Here is a 25,970-nt window from a genome sequence, read left to right as displayed (position 1 = left end):
CTACAAGCAGCTAAGTGTAGAAAAGAAAGAGGTGGGGGCAGGTCTGGCAAGGCCTTGCATGTCACTTGAAGGAGTCCAGACTTTATTTTATAGGCAACAGGGAACCATGGAAAGGATGGGTCTTATGCAGAGGAATGATGTGGACAGATGTCCATGGGTAGATTTGTTATATGGTCTAAAATTTACTTTAAAAATATTCAGCACAACATGGAAACAACTTAAATGTCCATCAACGGATGAAAGGATAAAGAAAATGTGGTATATATACACAATGGAATACTACTCAGCCATAGAAAAGAACAAGACAATACCATCTGTAGCACCATGGACGGACCTAGAGATTATCTAAGTAAGTCAGGAAGAGAAAAACAAACACCATATGATATCGCTTATACATGGAATCTAAACTATGACACAAATGAACCTATCTACAAAACACAAGCAGACTCAGACACAGAGAACAGACTCATGGCTGCCAAGGGGGAATGGGGAGGGAGTGGGATGGACTGGGAGTTTGGGGTTCGTAGATGCCAACTATTGCATTTAGAATGGATAAGCAACGAGGTTCTACTGTAGAGCACAGGAAACTATATCCAGTCTCCTTGGATAGACCATGATGGAACATAACATATTAAAAAAGAATATATGTGTATACACACACACACACACACACACATATGACTGAATCACTTAGCTATACAGCAGAAATTGGCACAATGTTGTAAATCAACTACTTTAATAAAAAAATTTTTAAAACACTCAGCAGGAGTTCCCGTCATGGCTCAGTGATTAACGAATCCGACTAGGAACCATGAGGTTGCGGGTTCGATCCCTGACCTTGCTCAGTGGGTTAAGGATCCAGCGTTGCCGTGAGCTGTGGTGTAGGTTACAGACGTGGCTCGGATCCCGCATTGCTGTGCCTCTGGCGTAGGCTGGCTGCTGCAGCTCCAATTCGACCCCTAGCCTGGGAACCTCCATATGCCTCGGGTGTGGCCCCAGAAAAGGCAAAAAGACAAAAAAATAAAATAAAATAAAAATACTCAGCACAGTGTGAGATACACACAACACCTATCCATATACATGAACATATATACCCTACAGACAGTTAACATCTGAAGTACCTCAAAGAGGAACACACTCTAACAATGCTTAGTTTGCATCTGCAAAACTCTAATTGTGAGTCCACAGTCCACAGGCAGTTCCAGGAAAGCTCCACCCAATCTACCTAAATCTACACTAAAGGGTTTGCTCCTTACTGCAAGAGATGTGAGAAATAAACTTTCACTGGTGGCACAAATGCCCCTCCAGATTTATGGACTGATACTTTTATTTGTCCTTGCATGAATGAGGCCGAAAAAACTGGTGATCCCAGAGTGGCATTCTAGGTCTAGGAATCCACTGGGTCCTGCCTCCTGGCACTGAATGGATTACTCTGTTGCCTGATCTGACCAGAAGCTTAGCTAAATGCTACGGATAGAGAATTGCTAAATGTGATTCAAGTGAACATTTCCTACTTGGGGCTTAGTGGAGCTTATGAGGACAGGTTGCAGGACTATGTCTAACTGCTAATAAATGTATGCTTGGCAGAATTGGGTCAAAGTCCCATTTTTGGTGGAATCTATGACCTGGTATGGAGATTGTGGGGGATGAAGGCTACAACCTACAGCTATCTCAAGTCACTGGAAGCTACTGATATTCACTGAAAAGTACCTGATGGTGTGAGAGGCTAAACCGGCTTAGATCAATTTGCAAAAGATTCAAAGGTGGGCAAATACTGAGGCAGGAAGACAAAAGTTAGGAGGCTGCTTGCAAGTGGTTCAATCAGTAGATGATGAAGATCTAAACTAGGGCAATGACAGTGAGTAAGAAGAGAATGGAGTCAAAAATTTTCCAGAGGTAGGAGTTCCCGCCGTGGCTCAGAGGAAACGAATCTGACTGGCATCATGAGGACGCAGGTTCGATCCCTGGCCTCACTCAGTGGGTTGGGGATCCAGTATTGCTGTGAGCTGTGGTATAGGTCGCAGACACGGCTTGGATCTGGTGTAGCTGTAGGCCAGCAGCTGTAGTTCGGATTCAACCCCTAGCCTAGGAACCTCCATACGCCATGGGTGCAGCCCTAAAAAGAAAAAAAAAAAATTCAGAGGTAAAACCAAGAAGTCTTGGTGATCCACTGGACAGTAAGGTCCAGGAGCAGCTGGTGATAACTTTCAGGTTTCCTGTTTGAGTAACTGGGTAGATACTGGTGACATTCACTGATGTAGGAGCAATATAATCACCAGAGGAAAAGAAAGTTTAGGAGTGGAGGCAGGGGCAAGCATTTTAATTATGCTCGCTGAGCTTAACATCCACATGGAGATGTCCAACAAGCATTTGGATAACATAAGCCTGAATCTCAGGGGAAAGTCAAGGCTGCAAACATAGATGGGAAGTCATCAGCACACAAGGGCTAGAGAATAAATACTCTTAAAGTGGATGAATCCTCAGCTACCGTAATACAAAGTCAGTAGGTGATGTTTAAAAAGTGTTTGACAAGACACAGTAGAACGCAGAAAACAGCATGGTGTGCTCGCTTCGGCAGCATATATACTAAAATGGGAACCATACAGAGATTAGCACGGCCCCTGCGCAAGGATGACATGCAAATTCGTGAAGTGTTCCATATCTTTACAAATGAATCTTTCCACAGAAAAGAAACTCATGGACTTGGAGAATAGACTTGTGGTTGCCAAGGGGGAGGAGGAGGGAGTGGGATGGACCGGGAGCTTGGGGTTAATAGATGCAGACTACTGCCTTTGGAATGGATTAGCAATGAGATCCTGCTGTGTAGCACTGGGAAGTATGTCTAGTCACTTACGATGGAGCGTGGTAATGTGAGAAAAAAGAATGTGTACATGTATGTGCAACTGGGTCACCGTGCTGTACAGTAGAAAAAAAAACTGTATTGGGGGAATAAAAATAAAAATTTTAAAAAAATGCTGCTCAATAATTTTGAGCAGAATTAGTAGGAAAAAAAAAAAAGAAAACAGCATGGTGCTTCCTCAAAAAAGCAAACATAGAATTACCATATGATCCAGCAATTCCATTTCTGGGCATATATCCAAAAGAAATGAAAGCAGAGACTTGAACATATATTTATACACTTGTGGTCATAGCAGCATGTTCATAATAGCCAAAGATGGAACTAGCTCAAATGTCCATCGGGGAATGAATGGATAAACAAAATATGATGTTTGTATATGTATGTGTGTATATATATACATTAATAATATGATATTAACTACGTGAAGTCAGTCAGAAAGAGAAAGACAAATACCATATGATAGCACTTACATCTGGAATCTAATATATGGCACAAAATGAACCCCTCTACAGAAGAGAAACAAACTCATGGACATGGAGAGCAGACTTGTGGTTGCCAGGGGGAGGGGGAGAGAAGGGGTGGGATGGACTGGGAGTCCGAGGTTAATAGATGCAAACTAGTACCTTTGGAAAGGATAAGCAATGAGATCCTGCTGTATAGCACAGGGAACTATATCTAGTCACTTGTGATGAGCATGATAATGTGAGAAAAAAGAATGTGTGTATATATACATATATATGTACATGTGACTAGGTCACTTTGCTGTACAGCAGAAAATTGACAGAACACTGTAAATCAACTAGAATGGAAAAAATAAAAATCATTAAAAAAATAATAGGATATTATTCATCCTTAAAAAGTAATGAAATTCTGATATGTATTACCACACAGACAACCCTTGAAGACATCTGCTAAGTGAAATAAGCCAGAAACCAAAGGACAAATATTGTATGATTCCATTTAAATGATGCACCTAGAATAGTCAAATTCATAGTGACAAGTCCTAGAATGGTAGTTACCAGGGACTGGGGAGGAAGGCAGTGAGAAGTTATTGTTTAATGGATACAGAATTTTGGTTTAAGATGATGAAAATGTTATGTAGATAGATAGTGGCGATGAGGTTGTACAACAAGGCAGATGTACTTAATGCCACTGTACACTTAAAACCAGCAAAATGGTCAATACTGTGTGATGTATATTTTACCACAATACAAAAGAAATAGCAGGATAATCATATTCTATTCAATGACTGAGAAGAGTGATTGCTTCTGGCAAGCAGGAAAGGGCTGGGCATAGGGTCTCCTGCCTATCATTATAAGCCTTCGGTGGGCTTTTATTTATTTATTTTTTTAACCGTATGCATGTATTACATTGAATGAAAACATTTTAAACTGAAAAAAGTGGATGAGATCACTCAGGGTGTTCGAGGAGCTGGTGGAAGAAGAGATACTTTATGGTAAAGGTTGCAGGAAACAACCACCCACTAAAACAACAAAAATAGAAGGTTATTACAAGGATACGGGGGAGTCATAGAAATGCACGGAGGTAAGCACAGCAGCACCTCACGGAAACTCCGCAGCTGTCTGGGTGCCCTCTCCTATGCTGGCTCTCACCACTCCCCCTCTCCCCACTATTCCTCTCACAACCCTTCCCCTCCTCTGTCTGCTACTCCACATCGCTCTCTGGCTCACGATTCCTTGCTTCTCTGGGAGTGCTGCCTTTATTCTCCACCCCGCCCCCGCCCTGCGGTGTCTTCTAGTCACTCGTCCACTCACACGGCCAAGACTGTAGCCTGTAGCATCAGCCCCTGAGTCTGTGTGACCCCTCAGCCCGATTCCCTGCAGGCACCTCCTCCATCTCACTGCTTTCTCACTGGTGGGGGAGAGACTCTATGACTCCCTACCTCTCGGGTTAGGTATCCATCCCCAGTCCCGGCTGTGCCCTGGGCTTTAGCTTCCCCTCCTGAAAGGCGATAGGCTGCGAAGTATTGCAGCAAAGGGGATTGAAGCTGGGCGTTAACCCCAAACATAACTACTATCAAGTAAGATCCTTGAGGAACAGAGGAGGAGGAGGATCAGGAGAAGAAAAGCCAAAAGAGAGTTTCCAGCAGGTCAAAGGTGGCCATTGAGTTTGGCCTTGGGGTGAATGGAAGGGAAGGATTTAGAATGTCAAGTACAGACCACTCTTGCAAGAGAATAGCTGAGGGCGGACACAGGTTGAAAAGATTTTTGTTTTTATGAAAACAAAACAGAGGTTTTGTTGTGGTCACAAACGCAGCAGGGTATAGGGGAAGAGCAAAGACTTGTTAAGACATGGGATAGGTGAAAAGGTTGATATTGAATTGAAAAAGGGATACATTGTTCTCTGAGGTAGGCAGAAGAATTCTAAGAATTGCAGTTGTTGTAGCTTTTCAATTCAGAGTTAGTCTAATATTTGCCATATAGACCAACCCTGACCGAGGAGCTACTCTTAATAGAAGAAAAGAAGGCCAAGGACAGAACCTAGGAGAATACCAACACTTAATGCAAGCGAGGGGGGGAAAAATTAGGAGTTTGTGGGTTAAAATATCATGCTACTTGTATATAAAATCACCAACAAGGACCTACTTATAGCACAGGGAAATCTACTCAGTATTTTGTAATAACCTATAAGGAGAAAGGATTTTAAACATTATATATATAAACATTATATATATAATGTTTAAAATATATATATCTGAATAACTTAGCTGTGCACCTGAAACTAACGCAACATTGAAAATCAACTACATTTCAATATAAAATTTTCAAAAGAAAAAAGGAAGAAAAGAAAAAAGAAACAATGCAAACAAGTGTCAACTCCAGATCTGATTATTCAGGTGAATGTTTAGTTTGGGTCTAGCTTTCCCTACCATCCTACAGCTCTGGAGCCCTTCTTAATACCTAGTTGGCTTTGTGCCCCAGGAATGCCAATTAATATCAATAACCTTTACAAATCATAATTAGAAAGGAAAGTATGTAGCAACCAAGTCGTATATCATATTCTGGCAAGAAGACAGGAATGAGAATCATGAGAGCTGCCATCTTCCCTCTCTGGGCCTCTTTGTTTCCCCGTGTAAAAGTGAAGGGGCTGACCTCAGCTGTTTCTCCTTTTCTTTTCTTTTCCTTTGGTTTTTTTTTTTTTTTTTGCATTTTTTTCATTTTTTAAAATTAGGGTACAGTTGAATTACTGTGTTGCGTCCGTTTCTGCTGTACAGCATAGTGACCTAGTCATACGTACATATATATCTATCTATATTCTTTTTCTCATACTATCTTCCATCATATTCTATCAAGAGATTGGATATAGTTTCCTGTGCTGTTTCCATGGCTCCTCTTCCCATTACAACACTCTGATTCTTTTACTTCGGGCTTGTCTGTGCTTTTCTTATAATTATAATAATGCTCTCCTACATTAATACAAATGGGTGGAAGCTGATCACATTCTTTTTCAAGCTCGTGATAAAAGGAAAACATTCAAAGAACCCAGACAATCACAAAATATGGTAAGTAAAAGAAAATGTGAGTCAAGGAGGGAAAATGTGATTGCCCTTTTGCTACTAACAGCCAGCGTCCAGCTGTACGACAGCAAGGCTGTGTTCCCTTGACATCAAATCAATGGCTCCAACCACCTTTTTTCTCTGGTCAAATCAATAATTACCCCCTATCTTGGCTAACTTTTGAGGAGATAGTGGGTATTTTTCCCTTTCTTCATAACATCCCTCACAGTTGCTATAAGCATTAAGCATGTTTTTTGGGGGGACCCACCGTGGCATGTGGAAGTTCCTGGGCCAGGGGTTGAACCCCAAATGCAGTTGTGACCCAAGACGCTGAAATAACAGTACCGGATCCTTAACCCACTATGCCACAAGAGTACTCCCAGAATATTTTTTAAAGTCGAAAGCACCCAGTATCCCCAGTTGGTCTCCCATCCAAGTACTAACCAGGCCCAACCCGGCTTAGCTTCAGATCAGACGAGATGGGGCGTGTTCACGGTGGTACGGCCGTAGACCAGAATATATTAATATATGCAAAAGGAAGGGTGTTTAACTATTGTCTTCAGCTAACTCTTCTTACCAAAGCTTCAGAACTTCATTGGGGGAAATTAGATTAGGGGCAGTGTGCCCTGCCCACCTTCTTCCATACTGCCAGCGAGGGACGATTTACCAGTATCAACGCCTAGGCTCCTCGCTCCTATTCTGAAGTTTAAAAATAGTGTAAGAGTGGGATTGTGAAGAAAGATCATGCTGTTGTTTCTACAAAAAGATGGCACAACTGATCTGTGGGTAAATCACATCCCTTCGGTTCCTTTTGCAGGGTCGAGGATGGGGTTATTCAGTCTCGTTTATACCCTCTCACCCTCTTGTGACCAAATGGCTTTCATTTGTTCCCAAGTGGTCAGAGACAGAGGTAAACAGCAGTGGCCAAGAATTTAACTCGTTCATTCATAGCAGACTCGGGACCATGAATCGCACATGCCTGGAACCTCATGTGAAAGTAGGTTAGGCGTTCCAGAAGTGGTTCAGTGGTTAACGAACCTGACTAGAATCCATGAGGACACAGGTTCGATCCCTGGGCTCCCTCAGTGGGTTAAGGATCCAGCGTTGCCGTGAGCTGTGGGGTAGGTTGAAGACACGCCTTGGATCCTGTGTGGCTGTGGCTGTGGTGGAGGCTGGCAGCTACAGCTCTGATTAGACCCCTAGCCTGGAAACCTCCATATGCTGTGGGTGCGGCCCTAAAAAGACAAAAAGAGACCCCCCCCCCAAAAAAAAAAGGTTAGCCACTTACTTTCACTAAATTGACTATGTCACCTGGTTCATCACCCGGGCCACATGTAGACACAGGCTAAGTCCCCAAACTCCGGTGCTGAACACGGCAGGTGAGGGCTCCAGCCTGGAAACCTGGTCAATTTCTCAGTTTCGGCTTTAATCTGTGAAACTGAGTGAGGCCCCGAGCAGAGCACAGGGCACAGCGCACCGCCTTCTGGTTTTTGTACCAGGGCAGGTAGAGGCAGGAAGATGGGGACTGCTCAGCTGCCAGCCTTTTCAGCAGATGGTATCACCACCAAGAGATACTTGGCATGCGGTCCCACAGAGGGGGGCAGGGGTCGCTGAGTAGAGAATGAACAGCTGAAATGGAAAATCAGAGGAAGGAAAATATAGGGGGAGGTTGCTGCCCCTGCCGAAAGTGTTCGTGCCTCAACATGAAAGGTTCCGACCACACCGGCTCTCAAGATGCATCTCTTTCCTATTTGCTTTCGGGGTCTCAAACACCTAACTAGCTTCCTAGGTGCACTTTATTTCTGCTCTTTCTCAAAAAGCACTTTCTCGGCAAAGGTTTGGGTTATCTTTTTTTTCTTTTGTCTTTTTAAGGCCCCACCTGCAGCACATGGAGGTTCCCAGGCTAGGAATCTAATCGGAGCTGCAGCTGCTGGCCTGCGCCACAGCCACAGCCACACAGGATCCAAGGCGTGTCTGCGACCTACACCACAGCTCACGGCAACACCAGATCCTTGACTCACTGAGGGAGCCCAGGGATCGAACCCGCATCCTCATGGATGCTGGTCAGATTCGTTTCCGCTGAGCCATGACAGGAACTCCCAGGCTTGGGCTATCTTGCTGCTCAGTTCTCCTGCCTCCTGAGCCACGCCTTAGCCCACCTGCTCAGAGCACGGGCGCTGTGGCCAGAACCCCTCAGGAAAGACACTGCACTGCCCCGGCGCTTCTGCTCTCAACCTGCTGCTTCGCTTGTTTAACCAAGGACTGCTGTCATTATACGGTTTGAATCTGTTACAAATCCAGAAGATTAAACTGTGCTTTTGATTATTCCTTTGTTGTTTTAAGCATCCTTTTGATGCATGAAGAGCCAATTATATATAAATAAAATGAGCAGCCGTCTGTTTTATGAACCATTAGACTGAAATGCGTCAATTCAAGCACAATCTACCAATTGACTCATTGTTGGTCTATGGCTACAGAACAGAAATTAGCTGTGTTACTGGCAGACACCCCGACCATTACTTCATTAGTTGTACGTGTCTGGGGGGGGTGGAGGGAAGGCCATAAAATAACACTGGCAAAAAGAACAAGGCCCTGGTTAATCCCGGGCAGAATGAGTACTCACTTCCTAAATGCAGTGTGCAAGGGTTGCCCTCCTGCCGTCTGTACCAGGGTAAGTCCGGCCACCCAAGACTGAGTCCCCTCTCTTATAGGAAATGACTCAATTCACGCTCCACCTGAAGGTTGGCAGTCGAGTTCCTTTTCCAAATAGGACTTCAAGAGTGGCCTCTCTTTGGGGAGAAGGAGAAAAGGCTATAAACACAAAAGAAGGGGAAACTGGCTGAAACCAGAAAGCTCTCCTGCCACCAGAAAGAGCCTTTCTCCTTAGCTCTGGCTAAGTACACTGGATACATAAACTCTATTTTATTGAACTGGGTTTTAGAGCTTTTACTTTGTGTTGACTTAGCAGATGGATAAGAGAGAAGCAAACAAGGCATTGAGTTATCCACCTCAAAAGGGGGGCCCAGCAGGGCACAACCCAGGTCCACTTATGAAAGAGGCAACGTTGGTCCTTAGCATGTCCCAATTCCTCTTCTGACATATCCCTCTCTTCTCAGCCCACCTCCCCGAGTCCCACTATCTCATGCAGGGTCAGTCCCAACTTCATCTCTAATTTAACCTGAGTCCACTCCAGACCTGGCCCCCGCCTCAAGTCAGGTTTTGTTCCCATCCCTCCTGACCCAACATCATAATGGGGTACCCTAACGAGGGACATGTTTGCACTTTATTTTAGGGCTACAGCTGCAGCACATGGAGGTTCCCAGGCTAGAGGTCAAATTGGAGCTGCAGCTGCTGGCCTATGCCACAGCCACAGCCACAATGGGTCCAAGCTCCATCTGCCACCTATGCCACAGCTCAGGCAACGCCAGATTCTTAACCCACTAATTGAGGTCAGGGATTGAACCTGCAACCTCATGGATATTAGTGGGGTTCTTAACCCACTGAGCCACAACGGGAACTCCATGTGTACATTTCTTAGAGAGATCTTCTGGAATTCCTTAGCCTAAAGGAGTGATTCTAATGGTAGAAGTTCCTGATGTGATTAAATTTTAGTAAAAAAAAAAAAATGGGGGTTACTCAGGAGGGCACTTTAAGAACTCCTTTAAAAATTACCTTCTAGGAGTTCCCGTCGTGGCTCAGTGGAAAACAAATCTGACTAGCATCCATGAGGACTCAGATTCGATCCCTGGCCTTGCTCAGTGGGTTAAAGATCCGGCATTGCTGTGAGCTGTGGTGTAGGTCGTAGGTACGGCTCGGATCTGGTATTGCTGTGGCTGTGGTGTAGGCCAGGGGCTACAGCTCCGATTCGATCCCTAGCCTGGGAACCTCCATATGCCACAGGAGCGGCCCTAAAGAGACAAAAAAAAAAAAAAAATTACCTTCTAGGCAACTATACTCATTCCTTTGTGTGGGATTTGTTCTAGAATCACATGGAAGCTTCTGGGGAAGAAGCAGGTATCTAGAAGTCCACTGGCCACTGCGGTCCTGGTAGTTTTCTCAAGGGGTGAGAGAAGAGATTCAAGAAGAGTTCAGGCCCAGAGAAAACCATGACTTGAAAAGATACATGGACTCCAACATACATTGCAGCACTATACACAATAGCCAAAACATGGAAACAACCTAAATGTCCATCGACAGAGGAGTGGATCCAGAAGATGTGGTATATATACACAATGGAATATTACTCAGCCATTAAAAGGAAAGAAATAATGGCATTTGCAGCAACATGGATGGACCTAGATATTAACATGCTAAGTGAAGATAGACAGTGAGACACCAACATCATATGCTATCACTTACATGTGGAATCTAAAAAAATGACACAATGAACTTCTCTGCAGAATAGATACTGACTCGCAGACTTTGAAAAACTTGTCATTTCCAAAGGAGACAGGTTGGGCTGGGTGAGGGGATAGGCTGGGGGTTTGGAATGGAAATGTTATAAAATTGGGTTGTGATGATAGATGTACAAATATAAATGTAATAAAATTCATTGAGTAAAAAAATAAAAAATAAATAAAATAAATAAATAAAATAAAATAAAAATAAGGAGATTCAACATAAACCCACCAAAAAAATAAAGAAAGAAAGAAGAGTTTGGGCAGTCAGAGATGGCGCTTTCTGGTTTTAGAACTCTATAATGCTTAGAAACTACCTACTTCTTGCCTCTCTCTTTTTTTCTGCCAGAAGAAACAGATTAAGAACTGGAAAAGAGTAATTCCCATTGTGGCTCGGCAGTAACAAACCCCACTATATCCATGAGGATGCACGTTCCATCTCTGGCCTTGCTCTGTGGGTTAAGGATCCGGTGTTGCTGTGAGCTGTGGTGTAGGTTGCAGACACAACTTGGATCCTGCGTTGCTGTGGCTGTGGTGTAGGCCAGCAGTTGTAGCTCTGATTCGATCCCTAGCCGGGGAACTTCCATATGCCACAGGTGCAGCCCTACCAAAAAAAAAAAAAAAAAACTGGAAAAAAAGAGTTCCCTGGTGGCTCAGTGGGTTGAGGATCCAGCTTTGTTGCTGCTGTGGCTCCGATTACAGCTGTGGTACAGGTTCAACCCCTGGCCTGGGACCTTCCACATGCCTTGGGCTTGGCCGGGAAAAAACAAAACAAAACAAAACAAAACAAAAAACTGGGAAGACAAATGTTAATAACTGTCAGTCATTTTACCAAAGGTGGTTTCATTGCACATTTATACTGTTGCTATACTATTACACAGCCTGCTTAAGTGAACTAATCTGAACAACGTTAGGGAGCAATTCTTACGTTAAAAAGGCGCTTCAATAAACTATTACTGATAGATACAACAGGGTGGTGATTCCCAAAGACAAGCCAGTTTCAAAGTTATCTGCTGTATGATTCCACCAATACAACTTTCTCAAAAAGCCAAAACAGTGATGGAGAAAACATCAGTGGTTGCAGGGTTTGGGGTGGGTGGGATGTAACTACAAAGGGGCAGCATGAGGGAGTTTGGGAGATGGAAGGCAATGTTCTGCATCCTGACTATTGTGGCAATTACATGAATCTATGCATGCGTGAAAATCTATAGAACTATATACCAATAAAGCCACTTTTTCCATGTAATAACCTAAAAACATTATGGGAAAATGTACTTTTCCCATTGCTTGTTTAATCCTCCGAAATCCAGTTTCCCCTCTGTAAAATCAAGAGATAAGTTCAAGATGCTCCAGGTCTGAAGAACAGGCATGAAAAGGGCTTTTAGGAAAAGATTATGAAAATCCTCTAAGCTCCTTCTAAGGAAAGGTTGAATCGAAGAAGGCGGAGAATAGGTTTGGAGGCTTTGGCTGAGCAATGGAGTGGGGTTTGTAGCTGCTCATCCCCAGCCTCTCATTCCCCCGCGGTTTCTCTTGTGGGCAGAGCCAGCTGGCTTACTGACCAGGGCTGGGGTGGTGGCTGCTCATGACACAGAGTTAACAGGCCCCATTCAGGGCTCAAATATTGGCTCCATGAACAACGATGAGGCCAGTGGTTCCGATTTCAGAAGGGCTACGGTGGGGACAGGTCGGAGATCCTCTATTTTGATTTCCTAGTGCTGTTCTCTGGTATGAAGATTTATACAGCAAGTGCTCGCTTTCTCATGAGTGATCTTCAATTAAATTTGGTTACTGAGAATTTCCAGAAGACAAACAATACCCCTTTGGATTGTCAGAGGCTCCCGAAGGGGCTGCATACCCAGGCTGGGGGAGTCGCTGTTTTTGCTAATGATCCAGTCTGCTAGCCAGATGGCCAACTAGTTTCTTGGCTGCACAATGAGCCAGATTCCTTAATCCAGCTTCTGCAAAATGTTCAAGGCCTAAATTGCTTATCTCTTCTATTTTAGTTAAACTTTTTATCTTGAGATGATTGTAGAGTCACATACAATTGTAAGAAATGACAGTGAGATACCACGTACTCTTTAGCCAGTTGCCCTAAGTGATAATACATCTTGTAAAATTGTAGTATCACACCACAACCAAGGTACTGACACTGCTATGAACTGTCGATCTACCCAGATTTCCCCAGCTTTACTTGTAATCATTTGCATGTGTCTGTGTATTTAGTAATAGGCAGTTTTATTGCACATGTAGGTTCATGAATCTACCACAAGGATCCTTCCTGCTCCCTTTGCAGACACACTTGCCTTCTATCTGCCCCATTCCCTAACCTCTGGCACCCGCTAACCTGTTCCCCATCTCTATGGTTTTTGTCATTTCGACAGCATTATATAAATGATCATACAGGATATATATAACCTTTTAGGTTTGGCTTTTTCTCACTCAGGAGGACTCCCAGAAGATTCATTCAAGTTATTGCATGAACCGATATCCCGATTCTTTTTATTGCTCAGTAGTACTCTATGGCACGGATGTCCTACAGTTCATTGAAGCATTAATCTGTTGAAGAATACACGTATGAGTGATCCAGTTTCTCCACATTCTCATCGGCATTTGCTGTTACTATTTTTTATCGTAGCTATTCTGATAGGCGTGTGGTTGTATCTCACTGTGGTTTTGATTTGCACTTTCCTGATAACTAATGGTGTTGAATATCTATTCATGTGTTACCTGCCATCTGTATATCCTCTTTAGTGAAACGTCTGTTCAGATGTTTTGCCCATTTTCTAATTGGATTAAGTTTTGAGAGTTCTTTACATAGTCTAGATACAAATCCTTTGTCGGATATGTAGTTTGCAAATATTTTCTCCAGGTGGTTGCTCATCTTAATAGAATCTTTCATAGAACAAAACCTTGTAAATTTTGATGAAATCCAATTAATAGTTTTCCCTTTTATGGATCATGCTTATGGTGTCGAGCCTAAGAATACTTTGCTAAGCACTAGACCACGAAGATTTTCTCCTGTGCATTTTTTTTACAAGTTTTATAGTTTTACATCTTAAGTCTATGGTCCATTTTGAGGTAATCTTTATATATGTGTGATATTTAGGTCAAAGGTCACTGATTCGGCCTATGGATGTCAATTGCTCCTGCACTACTTGTTGAAGAGGCTATTCCTCCTCCACTGAATTATTTTTACACCTTTGTCAAAAATCAATTAAACACACTTGTGTGGATTTATGTTGGGGTGGGTTCTTTATTCTGTTCTATTTATTTGTGTGTCTATCTTCCACTATTACCATACTGGATTGATTACTGTAGCTATATAGTAAGGTTTTACACTGGTTTATTTTATTTTATCTTATTTTTTGTCTTTTTAGGGCTGCACCCACAGCATGTGGAAAGTCCCAGGCTAGGGATTGAACTGGAGCTATAGCTGCTGGTCTATGCCACAGCCATAGCAACTCAGGATCCGAGCTGCATCTGCGACCTATACCACAGCTTGTGGCAACGCCAGATCATTAACCCACTGAGTGAGGCCAGGGATCGAACCCATATCCTCATGGATACTAGTCAGGTTCATTACTGCTGAGCCACAACAGGAACTTCTTACACTGGTTTATTTTTTATAAAAGTTTATTCTTTATAAAAATCATTTTAGCTACTCCAGGTCCTTTATCTTTCCACATAAATTTTATAATAAGCCTATTTATGTCTCCTAAAATCCTTGCTGGGGTTTTGATAGAGATTTCATTCACCTATAAATCAATTTGGGGAGAACTGAAATCTTTACTATGTTGAATCTTCCAATCCATTAACCCAGTAAGTCTCTCAAATTACTAATGTCTTCCGTAAGTTCTTTCATCTGTGTTTTGTAATTTTCAGCATACAGATCCTGAACCGGTTTTGTTTTTACCTAGATATTTCATTTTCTTTGGAGAAACTATAAATGGTGTTGTCTTTTTTATTTGGATTTCCGGTTGCTATATAGAAATGTAATGGATTTTTTTGTGTTGATCTTCTATAATATGACCTTGCTGAATTCAATTCTTAGTTCTACAAGGGTCTTTTTAAAAAAGATGTCATGTGATTCTTTATGCAAATGATCAAATCTTCTGCAAATAGAGACAGGGTTACTTGTTTCTTTCCAATCTGTATGTTTTAAAATTTTTCGTTTTTTTTTTTTTTTTTTTTTTTTGGTCTTTTTGCCTTTTCTAGGGCCACACCCACGGCATGTGGAGATTCCCAAGCTAGGGGTCGAATCGGAGCTGTAGCCACCTGGCCTACGCCAGAGCCACAGCAACTCAAGATCCGAGCCGTGTCTACGACCTACACCACAGCTCACGGCAACGCCAGATCCTCAACCCACTGAGCAAGGCCAGGGATCGAACCCACAACCTCATGGTTCTTGTCAGAATCATTAACCACTGCACCACGATGGGAACTCCTAAAATTTCTTTTTCTTGCCTTGTTACACTGTCTAGAACTTCCAGCACAATGTTGAATGGATGTGATAAGAACAGACATGCTTGCCTTGTTCCAGTCTTGAGGGAAAGCATTCAGTCTTTCACCATTTTAGCTGTTTATGTATAATGTTTGCTATGTTTTTTGTAAATGTTCTTTATGAGGTTAAGGAAGTTCCTCTCTATTACTAGTGTCCTGAGAGTTTTTATCATGAATAAATGCTGAATTTCATCAAATGTGTTTTTTGTTTTTGTTTTTGTCTTTCTGCCTTTTCTAGGGCCGCTCCCGCGGCATATGGAGGTTCCCAGGCTAGGGGTCCAACCAGAGCTGTAGCCACTGGCCTACACCAGAGCCACAGCAACGCGGGATCCGAGCCGCGTCTGCAACCCACACCACAGCTCACGGCAATGCCGGGTCCTTAACCCACTGAGCAAGGGCAGGGACCGACCCCGCAACCTCATGATTCCTAGTCGGATTCGTTAACCACTGCGCCATGACGGGAACTCCCTCAAATGTGTTTTTTTCCTGTGCCAGTTGATACGGTCATATGACTTTTTTTAGTCTTTTTAATGATATGGTAGACTATGTTGATGGATTTTTAAAATATTGAACCAGGCTTACATACCTTGAATAAATCCCACTTGGTCATGGTGTATAATTCTTTTATACCTTGTTGGTTTCATGTTGCTGTTTTGTTGAAGATTTTTCTAAGTTAATGAGAGATACTTGTCCAGAGCTTTCCCCTCTTTTTTGCACTTTGTCTCATTTTGGTATCCTTCTGGGACTCTGATATGAATGTTGCATTTTTGTTATTTCCCATATGTCTCTGAGGCTCTATTTTTTTCCAGTCTATTTTCTGTCTGTTGTTCAGACTGAGTAAATTCTATTGGTTTATCCTCTGTCATCTCCACTATACTATTGAGCCTATCCAGCAAGTTTTTAATTTCTGGTATTGTATTCTTCAGTTCTATAATTTCTATTTAGTTCTTTTCTACAACATTAGTTTGCTCAGATTTTCTATTTTTCTCCATTTGTTTCAAGAGACGTTGCAATTGCTTACGGAAGCATTTCTGTGATGCTGCATTAAAATCCTTGTCAGATGATTCTAACAGCTGATTCATCTTGGTACTGATGTCAGTTGATTGTCTTTTCTCTTGCAAGTTGTGATTTTCTGGTTCTTGGTATGATGGGTGATTTTTCATTGTATTCTGGACATTCTGGCTACTATGTTAGGAGACTATGGAAAACTTTTATTTTAGTAGGCAGTCATTGGTTAGGTTTAGCACACAGGTCTTGGCCTGTTTTTGTAGGCTCTGTTTTCAATGATGATTTACTTTATAGAACCTCTATGGTGCTATTTTGGCCTGCTTGGTTAATGTGGTGCTGATGAGGTGCTGCCTGAAGGAGCAGTGCTTCACCAGGCTGGTTGCCTGATGCCTCTAGGTGGAGGAAGTGAACCTCTATCGTCTGTAGAAATAAATCTTCCCCGGCTTTCCTTATTCTGGTGGAACCTACCTTGCCAGTGCTATATGCCCTCCTCTTATGGGGAAAGGGGATCCTGAAGATCAGGGGGTTCAAAGGCTTCCTGAGCCAGTCTACATGTGGTGCGATTTCCTCTTGACGGTGCCCTGGTTGCACAGTATCTTTTGGTCTCCGGCCTGGTGGGAAAAGGAAGCACTTCCCCTAACTGCTTAGTGTCAGCAGGGCTCCCTGCTAGATTTCCTTTGCTGCAGTTGCCATGCTCACGTGGTGTTGCCAGCAGAACTCCTATTCGATCCAGAGGAAGAAGGAGCCCCCCTGAGCCACCATCCGTTGCTGGGTTGAGGGCTGGGAAATGCTGGGCCTGGGTTGTCTTCTTCTGTTCGATGGTAAGTCATAAGGCTACCATGGTGTTCCTCTAGTCCTGGGATTCCTAATCATTCTGCCTTCCTGTTTACCTCCTCCAGGATTCTCCTTTGGTTGCCTCTTGAATTATTTCTAGGATTTATACTTATACTTGGCTCGGAGGAGCAGGAAGAAATGAGTCTATGCCATCCTGTCCAGACTGGAAAGAGAAGACCAATTCTGCATTGGTTTCTGCTACTGCTCCTCTTAGGAATGACTCAGACTTTCATCTGCCACCCTTTCCTTGGCAAAAAGAAGCTCAGGAGGCTTTGCTTTGGTTCACATAACAAGCTCCCAGGTTTGGGGGTTTTGTTGGTGTGTATGTGTGTGTTTTGTCTGTTTTTGAGAGGGAAAGCTGGCAGACATCAGCCCTGAAGAAGCATCTGCGTTACAGTGGGGCAAACACTTGATAGGACACTGAGTCAGCTGTTGATCTGTCTTGCCTATAAGATACTCCTGGGAGTGCCCATTGTGGCTCAGTGGGTTAAGAATCCTCAAACAGATGCACGAGGATGTGGGTTTGATCCCTGGCTGCCTTGCTCAGTGGGTTAAGGATCTGGTGTTGCCATGCGCTGCAGCATAGGTCACAGATGTGGCTCAGACCTGGAGTCGCCATGGCTGTGGTGTAGGCCAGCAGCTGCAGCTCTGATTCAACCCCTAGCCTGGGAACTTTCATATGCCACAGGTATGGCTCTGAAAAGCAAAAAAAAAAAAAAAAAAAAAAAAATACTCTTGATTCCCTTGAACTCACAGGATCATATTTTGAGGAGCTGGAACAATGAAAGTTTGATATTTGCAGACAGGTTGGAAGCAGAAAATAAGAGTTTAAAATATTCTCCTTTCTTTGCATAAAACCTTGGCATATCAGTGTGTGGCATACTCTGTGCAGCACTGGTTCTCAAGGAAAATAAGATGCTACTAGAGAAGACTGCCTCTTACAGTGGTCCGAATCATGATTCCCCCAAAGATGTGCATGTCCCAGTCCTTGGGAATCTGTGAGTATGTGACCTCCCATGGTAAAGGGGACTTCGTAGGTGTGATGAAGGATGGGGCCTAATCTAAGTACAGAGCCCATATAGAAGAGAGTGACAGGAGGGTCAGAATCTGAGAAGGCAATGTGAAGCAGGGCTCAGACAGCGAGAGAGAGATTTGAAGATGCTGTGTGCTGGCTTTAAAGATGGAGGAAGGGCCCATGAGCCAAGGAAGGCAGGTGGCGTCTGGAAGCTGGAAAATGGCTGGTTTTAGACTTCTGAGCTCCAGAACTGTAAGATAATAAATGTGTGGTCATTTGTCAGAGCCTCAGGGCCACGAGCAGGGTGGGACATGAGGGGGTATTGCAGAGGAGGAGGAAGGCGGGTGCTACACAAGGACATGCTAAAAACTTCCAGTCTGGAAGGGTGAAACCTGAGAGGAGACTGACGCCAATTCTAGACCACTGCTGAAACAGAGAACTTTCTGCGAGGATAGAAATGTTCTGTACCTGCACTCTCCAGTATAATAGCCTCTAGCCCCATGTGACTACTGAGAACCTAATACCCCTGAGGGACTGAATTTCTAGTCTGATTTACTCAATTAATTTATATTAAATAACCAAATGTAGCAAGGGGCTACTTGCATTGGATAGAGCAGGTCTCTATCATTAAAAAGAGTGTGGATAAGGTAAATACACACATAATTATTAAATTCTTCAATGCTAGAAAAGCAACTTATATCTTTTTTTTTTTTTTTTTTGCTTTTTAGGGCCACACCTGCAGCATATGGAGGTTCCCAGGCTAGGGGTCGAATCGGAGCTGCAGCTGCCGGCCTCCACCACAGCCACAGCAACGCCTGATCCGAGCCATGTCTGCGACCTACACAGCTCACGACAGCGCCAGATCCTTAACCCACTGGGCGAGGCCAGGGATTGAACCCGCGACCTCATGGTTCCTAGTCAGATTCATCTCCGCTGTGCCACAAGGGGAACTCCTCTGCTTATACCAAATTTAAGACGCGCCAATACTTCTCTGGAAATCAGATTCCTCATAACCTCTGCCAAAATATAACCACAAACCTAGAAGAGAAAAAACATCTAAACAAGACATCAAAGTGCTATCATAAACCCCACAACCTTCAGAGGAGATGTATGGGGTCAGTCCTCGGTCAAAGAGCTGGACATTAGAAGGACCTAGAGTACACTGAGTACACTGATCTCAGCCTCTGGCACCAAAAAGGGTAAAGCTAGAAACTAAACCAAATAGAATTTTGAAAGCACAGAAATCTGGGAGCCATTTAACAGAGAGAGACAGATTCCTACATGCCACAGAGGTCCAGGGCAAAAGTAGCCAGTCATAACAGCCATTCTGAGTCACCGAGCAAGGTTATATTATGTTCTGAATCATCTGCGGCAAAGCGGTGAATGATGCAATCTTACCAAAAGAAAGAAACACTCAACAAAGGAAACGGGCAAACACAAAACAACACAAAAACTGCTGTGCCACTGTCATGCAGAACCCCTACTTTGGAGGCTCCGGCTGCTGTGCTAATCCATCCGCTCCAGCTCCTTGTCTCTGTCACTTACACAGGACTGACATGCACCAGGGTTGATCCCTTGCTTCGAGCACTCTCTCACCATTATCGCCCACACCCTTCTCCCCAAGCCTTCTGCCTCACCTGCCGCACAACTTCCAAGTCTGGATCAATGCAATCATCCACACTGCTGCGTCTGTGTCCAGGCTGCTGAGCCCTGGGGGAGGGAATAACACAATGGTACACACAGGATCATCTTGAAAAGCACGGTCTCTGGGGAGTACTACCTGGCAGTTATATATGCAAGAAATCTATAGGGGCTGATATGGAAAACTATTCAAGGCACCTCCAGTTCAAAAGCAAGTGATATCACACCCCTGAGTATGGCAATCATCAAGAAGATAGAGTCGAACAAGTGCTGGTGAAGACGTTGGAGAAACTGGAATGCTCATAGGCTGCAGGTGGGAATGGAAGATGGTGCAGCCACTTTGGGAAACAGTGTGGCAGTTCTTCAAAATGTCAACCATCAACCTACCACATGACCCAGCTTTTCCACTCCTCAGTAGATACTCAAGACACAGGAAGATATATGTCCACGCAAAAGCATGTAATTGAATGTTCATAACATTATTCATAACAGCCCCAAAGTGGAAACAACCCAGGGTCCATGAACTGATAAAGAGATAGGTAAAATGTGGTCTATATATACAAGAGAATATTATTCAGCAATAAAAAGCATGACGTTCTCATTCCTTCTCCAGCACAGATGAACCTCGAAAACGTGCTAAGTAAAATAAGCCAGTCACAAAAGACCCCATTTTATATGCTTCCGTTTATACTGAAGTCCAGAATAGGCAAATCTGTAGAGAAAGAAAGCAGATTAGTGGTTGCTTAGGGTTGTGGGTGAGGATTGGGGATAAGGGGCTGATAGCTGAAGGGTACACAGGGTTTCTTTTCGAGGTGACGAAAACATTCCCAAAACGGACCATAGTGGTGGTTGCATATATCTGTGAATACACTAAAAGCCACCGAATTGTACGCTTTTAACGTGTGAATTGTATGATATGTGAATTGTAGCTCAATAAAGCTGTGACTTTTTTTTTAAAAGCAAGTGACAGAATAATGCCTGTACTATGAGTTCATTTACATAAGAACTAAAACTACATATGCATGTAATATAAACATTTGTGAATGTATGTAAATATATAGAAGATGATTTGGAAGGCTACCCACCCATCTGTTAGCATTGGTTACTTCTGGAGAGGGAAGTGGGGCTGCCTTCTATAATATCACACTTTCCTGTTTCTCCTCCTACCACCCTGGTTGTTCTTTCAAGTTGCTTTTGTAAGCGTTCCTTCCTCTGCACATCCCTTGAGAATCTCATTTGACTCTTCAGGCTCTCCTCGAAGTGATCCTAAGACTATACATTTTCCATGGCTTCAAAAGCCTCCATCCATAACCTGACTCAGTCATTCAACAAACATTCCCTGAGCGCCTACTAGATGTGCCAGTACCCTTGATTCCTTCTTCTCCCGTCCCTCAAGCAGCAAATTCTACCAGTCCTATGTCCAGTAAACATATCCATTACCTCTCTACTTCTGCCCCTGTCCTTGGCCTTCACTATAATGCAAGCCACCGTGGTCTCCCCCAGTCACTGCAACAGTCTCCTCCCTGGTCGCCCTGCTTGTGTAGGTCACTCTCCACACAAGAGCCAGAGCCCACTTTTCAATACATAAATCAGATCATATCAGTGACCCTGCTTCAAAGCACTCCAAGGACTTGCAAACACACTTTGAATAACATCTAAGCTCTTTCCTTTGGCTAGTAAAATAGAGCCCTTGCCTAAATCTCTGACCTCTTCCCATTCTTGTTTGCAATGCTCCCAGCTATAATTCATTCCCTCTTGAGGATCTCTGCACTTGCCTAAAATGTTCTCTCATCATCCACATCTCAGCCCGATGTCAGCTCCTCGGTGAGGCCTTTCCTGATCATCCCAACGAAATAGGCCCGAACCCTGGTCAGTGTCTCATCCCATCACCTATTCGATGTTCTCCCAGCACGTACTGTCATCTGAAATCATGGTTCACTTATCAGTTTGCTTGTTTAATCAATGTCTTCCCCACCAATTGAATGTAGGCTCCATGAGAGTGACGACTCTCTGCCTCGTTCCTGGTGAACCTCTAGCATTCAGCCCAGAACCTAGTAGGTACCCAATGAGTATTGGCTGAATGAATTAAGTCAGGATGTGGATGTAGGTTACTGAAGCCATAGGAAACGTCTTAGGATCACTTCAAGGAGAGCTTGAAGAGTAAAAGGAGATTCTAAAGATTCTCAAGACATGGGCAGAGGAAGGAATTTTTACAGAGGCAACTTGAAAGAAAAACCAGAGTGTCTGACCCCTAGGTTTTTGGCTGAAGCAACTAGAGAGATGGCGGGTGCCATTCATTGAGACTGGAAGACAATGGGAGGACCAAGCAGAGCTGGGGACTGCTTCACGAACTGAGTTCGGGACATATGAAATTTGAGATGTGTATTAGTCATCCAATTGGAGACCCTAAATAGATGGCTGGTTATAGAAGTCTACATGAACCTTAGTGAGGTTATCAGAGCTAGAGATGCAAGTTGAGAAACTGAATTCACAGGAGTTCCCCGGTGGGCCTTGCCATTAAGGATTCAGCATTCTCACTGCTGTGGCCCAGGTTATTCCTCTGATTCAGGAACTTTTGCAAGCTGCAGGTGTGGCAAAAAAAAAAAAAAAAAAAAAAAAAAAGAAGAAGAAGAAAAGAAACTGAATTCATTAATATAGATACAGTACTTAAAGCCCAGGAAGGGAGTTCCCGTCGGGCTCAGCAGAAACAAATCCGGCTGGGAACCATGAGGTTGCGAGTTCGATCCCTGGCCTCGCTCAGTGGGTTAAGCATCTGGCATTGCTGTGGCTGTGGCGTAGTCCGGCAGCTGTAGCTCGGATTAGACCCCTAGCCTGGGAACCTCCATATGCTGCGAGTGCGGCCCTAAAAAGACAAAAGACAAAAATTAAATTAAATTAAATTTTTAAAAAGCCCAGGAAATAGGTAACATAGAAAGTGGAGAATGAGGGCTAAATAAGGGAGCCTGAAGGAGTTCTAATGTCTAGCACATTTGTATCTCCAGTCCTAACCTCTTTCTTACACAAGTTCCAGAACCACTACAAATGCCTTATATAAACCCGCAATGTCCCCAAATGACTGCACTGACTTCTTCAAAACCTGGCCGCCTTCTGTAGTCATCAGTCAATTGGATCTCTTCATAACATCTCCATACCGTTCCACACCTCTCCATCCCCAGGACAGTTACTTGAGGTCATCAGTCTCATCTCCTGCCTGGATCATCAATCTCATCATCTCATGCCAGATTACTACAACAGTCACTTAGCTGGTGTCTCTGCCTCCAGTCCTGCCTCTTCCCACCACTGCTGTCAGCAGGGTCCTTCTAAAATGCCTTGATCATGGTACTTCCCTACTTAAAGTTTTTTGATGGGTCCTCATTTTTCAAGAAAAGGTACAAATTCTTTAACCTAACATATAAGTTCTTTCAGGACCTGCTTCTGGATGACCTTTTCAAGCTTATCATCCACTTACTCTCTCACATCCTAGGCATACTCACTTATCAACTGCCTTTGTTCTCCGGACTCATCACCCTTGTTGACATCTACAAACGCGTACTTGAAATGCACCTCACTGCTCCCTGTTCTCTAGCTCTGTGAAAAGTTTTCATTTCGCCCTCCAACCAAGCCAACTTGATCTCTTCTTTCTTGATGTCCCCTCAGTACCCTGAGCACACTTCTATCTTTACTGACTATAATACCTTATTGGATTTCTATGGTCATGTAGCTGTCTCCCTCTACTAGCCCATAAGCTTAACGAGTGCAGGGATGGTACTTACTAGGCCCCAACACCTAATATAGTACCCAGCACACAGTAATCACATCAGGCAATACTTACCAAGTGCTTATCAATGCCAAGTAATTCTATAAGTGCTCTATATGTATTGATTCATTTAATCTTTTTTTTTCTTTTTATGGCCACCTGCAGCATGTGGAAGTTCCCAGGTCAGGGGTTGAATCGGAGCTGCAGCTGCAGGCCTATGCCACAGCCAGGACAACACCAGAGCCAAGCTGCAACTGTAGCCTACGTGGCAGCTCATGGCAATGCCGGATCCTTAACCCACTGAGCGAGGTCAGGGATTGAACCTGCATCCTCACAGAGACAACGTCGGGTCCTTAACCTGCTGAGCCACAAGGGAATTACTTGATTCATTTAATCTTTACAACAATGCTACGAGGCAGATACTCTTATTACGCCCAAGTGACAAAGAAGAAATAGAGACAGAGAGGTTAAATAACTTTGCCCAAGTCACACAGCGAGTAAATAATGGACGCAAGCCCAGGCGGTCTAGCTCCAGAGTCTATGCTTGTAATCACTAGTCTCTCAGTAAAGATTCAGTAAATGCCTGGTCACTGAATGGGAAACTGGAAATGTGGGGCATGTGATTTTTTTTCATGTTATTATTCTGACCTTGACTATTTCATCTTTTCTTTCATTAAAAAATCTCATTTTATTCAGAGCTCAGACACAATAAAGTTACAAAATCAAATAACAGATCCTCTGCTATGGAGCTCAAGGGAGTTAATAAGGGCAAATGTCATTATCCTCACACCTCCAGGCACTTAGCAAGTCAGGTTGATTTATTGATGTTCGGTGACTAGGGCCAAAGCACAGGAAAATAAGAGAGAACTAAACATCATAACATCTTAACAACAAAACATCCTGACAGCAACCATCTACTGAGAGCCTCACAGAGACCAGGCACTTTGTTAAGGTTTTACATAGATTACTCCACTCAATCTTGCCAGCAGCCCTCTGCGACGTCCACGCTGTTATGCTCTCCATCTTATGGATGAGAAAATGGGCACAGAGAGGCTGGGTAACTGGTGCAAGGGTGCAGTTAGTAAACGGCAAACCGGGATTTATGCCAGTGCTGCAGGCTGCAGAGTCTGTGCTTTAAAGCACTCTACAGACCACCTTCACGCACTCGGGTCAACGGTGACTCTAGGGCCACTCTGCCGTTGCTGGACAAACACTAGCCACCCTAAGCTACGTAAACTTAAATGCATTAAAATTACCCGCAACTCAAAATTCAGTTCCTCAGCCACACCAGCCACATTTTTTGTTTGTTTGTTTTTGGCCGCCCTGTGGCACATGGAAGTTCCAGGGCCAGGGATCAGATCTGAGCCGCAGTGGCGACCTACACCACAGCTGCAGCAACGCTAGGTCCTTTTAACCCACTGTGCCAGGCTGGGGACCGAACACGAGTCCAGGTGCTGCGGAGACACCACTGATCCCGTTACGGCACCAGAGTGGGAACTCCCCAGCCACAGTTTAAGTGCTCACAAGCCACATGTGGTTAAGGACCGCCAACATTAGGGAGCGTAGACAGAGGACACTGCCCTCATCACAGAAGGTTTCATAGGACAGTGTGGCACCAGAGGGCCCTGCTACAACAGCACAGGCTCCGAGAACTTCCTCCAAGCACCGTCCCTTCCTGCCATCCTGCCAGTTGGGCTCTTCTCACTTCTGAGTCTCAGGGAAACTTGGAGGCACACGTTAAGGTAAAAACTTTGCTCACTGGCCTCTCCATCATTCACCTCCTCAGTAACATCACCTTTCTCTCCACTGTTCATCCTTATGCCCCATCCCAGTGGTTCTGGGAAGACGGAGCTCCTGTTGTTATTTATTTTCATTCTGCCTCCAACCCACCCAGATGATCAGGGCGGGGAACAGACACTTTACAGCCACAAGGATGAAAGAGTGCCCGGACCTGGCGATCCCTGACTGTGGTCTGCAGCCACGCTCTGTCTCTCCACCTGCTGCCTGCTCAGCAAGCCAGAGGGAGGGCTCACTTGAAGCCTGCCCCAGCCAGCTGCTGCGGTGCAGCCTCCTGTGGCCACTACAACTCCAATATGATTTTGAAGCTGGTAGAAAGGAAGCCGGAACCTTTTGAAAATTGCATGTTACCCGATGTCGATGAAATCTGATAGGATGCTAGAAGGAAGGCTGGTTATATATAATCTGCTCTGTGCACAGGGATGAGTCGGGGGTGGAGAGGAGACCAAGCAGCCAGGGATAGGGGAGCTAAATAAGATACACTCAATTACCCATGGTCATGGAGAACAGACATGGCAGCGTATTAAAGCCAGTCAATAACCCCAAAGGCACTCTGGAGTTTATTATATGATGCAGCCACACCCTATCTCTGAACCCCAGCGGATTTATGCATCTAATTGATTTTTCTCAGACGGACATTCAAA

At 44.0% G+C, this 25,970-nt stretch overlaps 1 protein-coding gene and 1 non-coding gene across 2 annotated transcripts in view; one reads left to right on the top strand and one right to left on the bottom strand.

Moving 5' to 3' along the window:
- The window catches only part of LOC106507028 (uncharacterized), an 88,148-nt gene that overhangs the window by 19,768 nt on the left and 42,410 nt on the right, over nt 1-25,970 (bottom strand). Inside the window, exon 5 of the mRNA XM_085006985.1 lies at nt 19,769-19,841. Coding sequence (XP_084863111.1) covers nt 19,769-19,841 — 73 coding nt within the window. The remainder of the gene's footprint in view (nt 1-19,768; nt 19,842-25,970) is intronic.
- LOC146394764 (U6 spliceosomal RNA) lies at nt 2,563-2,666 on the top strand. Its single transcript, XR_014835957.1, has one exon. It is a non-coding gene; the product is annotated as a U6 spliceosomal RNA (small nuclear RNA).

This window comes from Sus scrofa, chromosome X (assembly GCF_054392235.1).
Source record: "Sus scrofa isolate SSC_HxYL_T2T_F1_AM1 chromosome X, Sscrofa_HxYL_maternal_Yorkshire_Landrace_v2.0, whole genome shotgun sequence".
Taxonomy (NCBI): domain Eukaryota; kingdom Metazoa; phylum Chordata; class Mammalia; order Artiodactyla; family Suidae; genus Sus; species Sus scrofa.
Note: the sequence above shows the minus strand (reverse complement) of the source record. Positions and strands in the feature narration are given on the sequence as shown.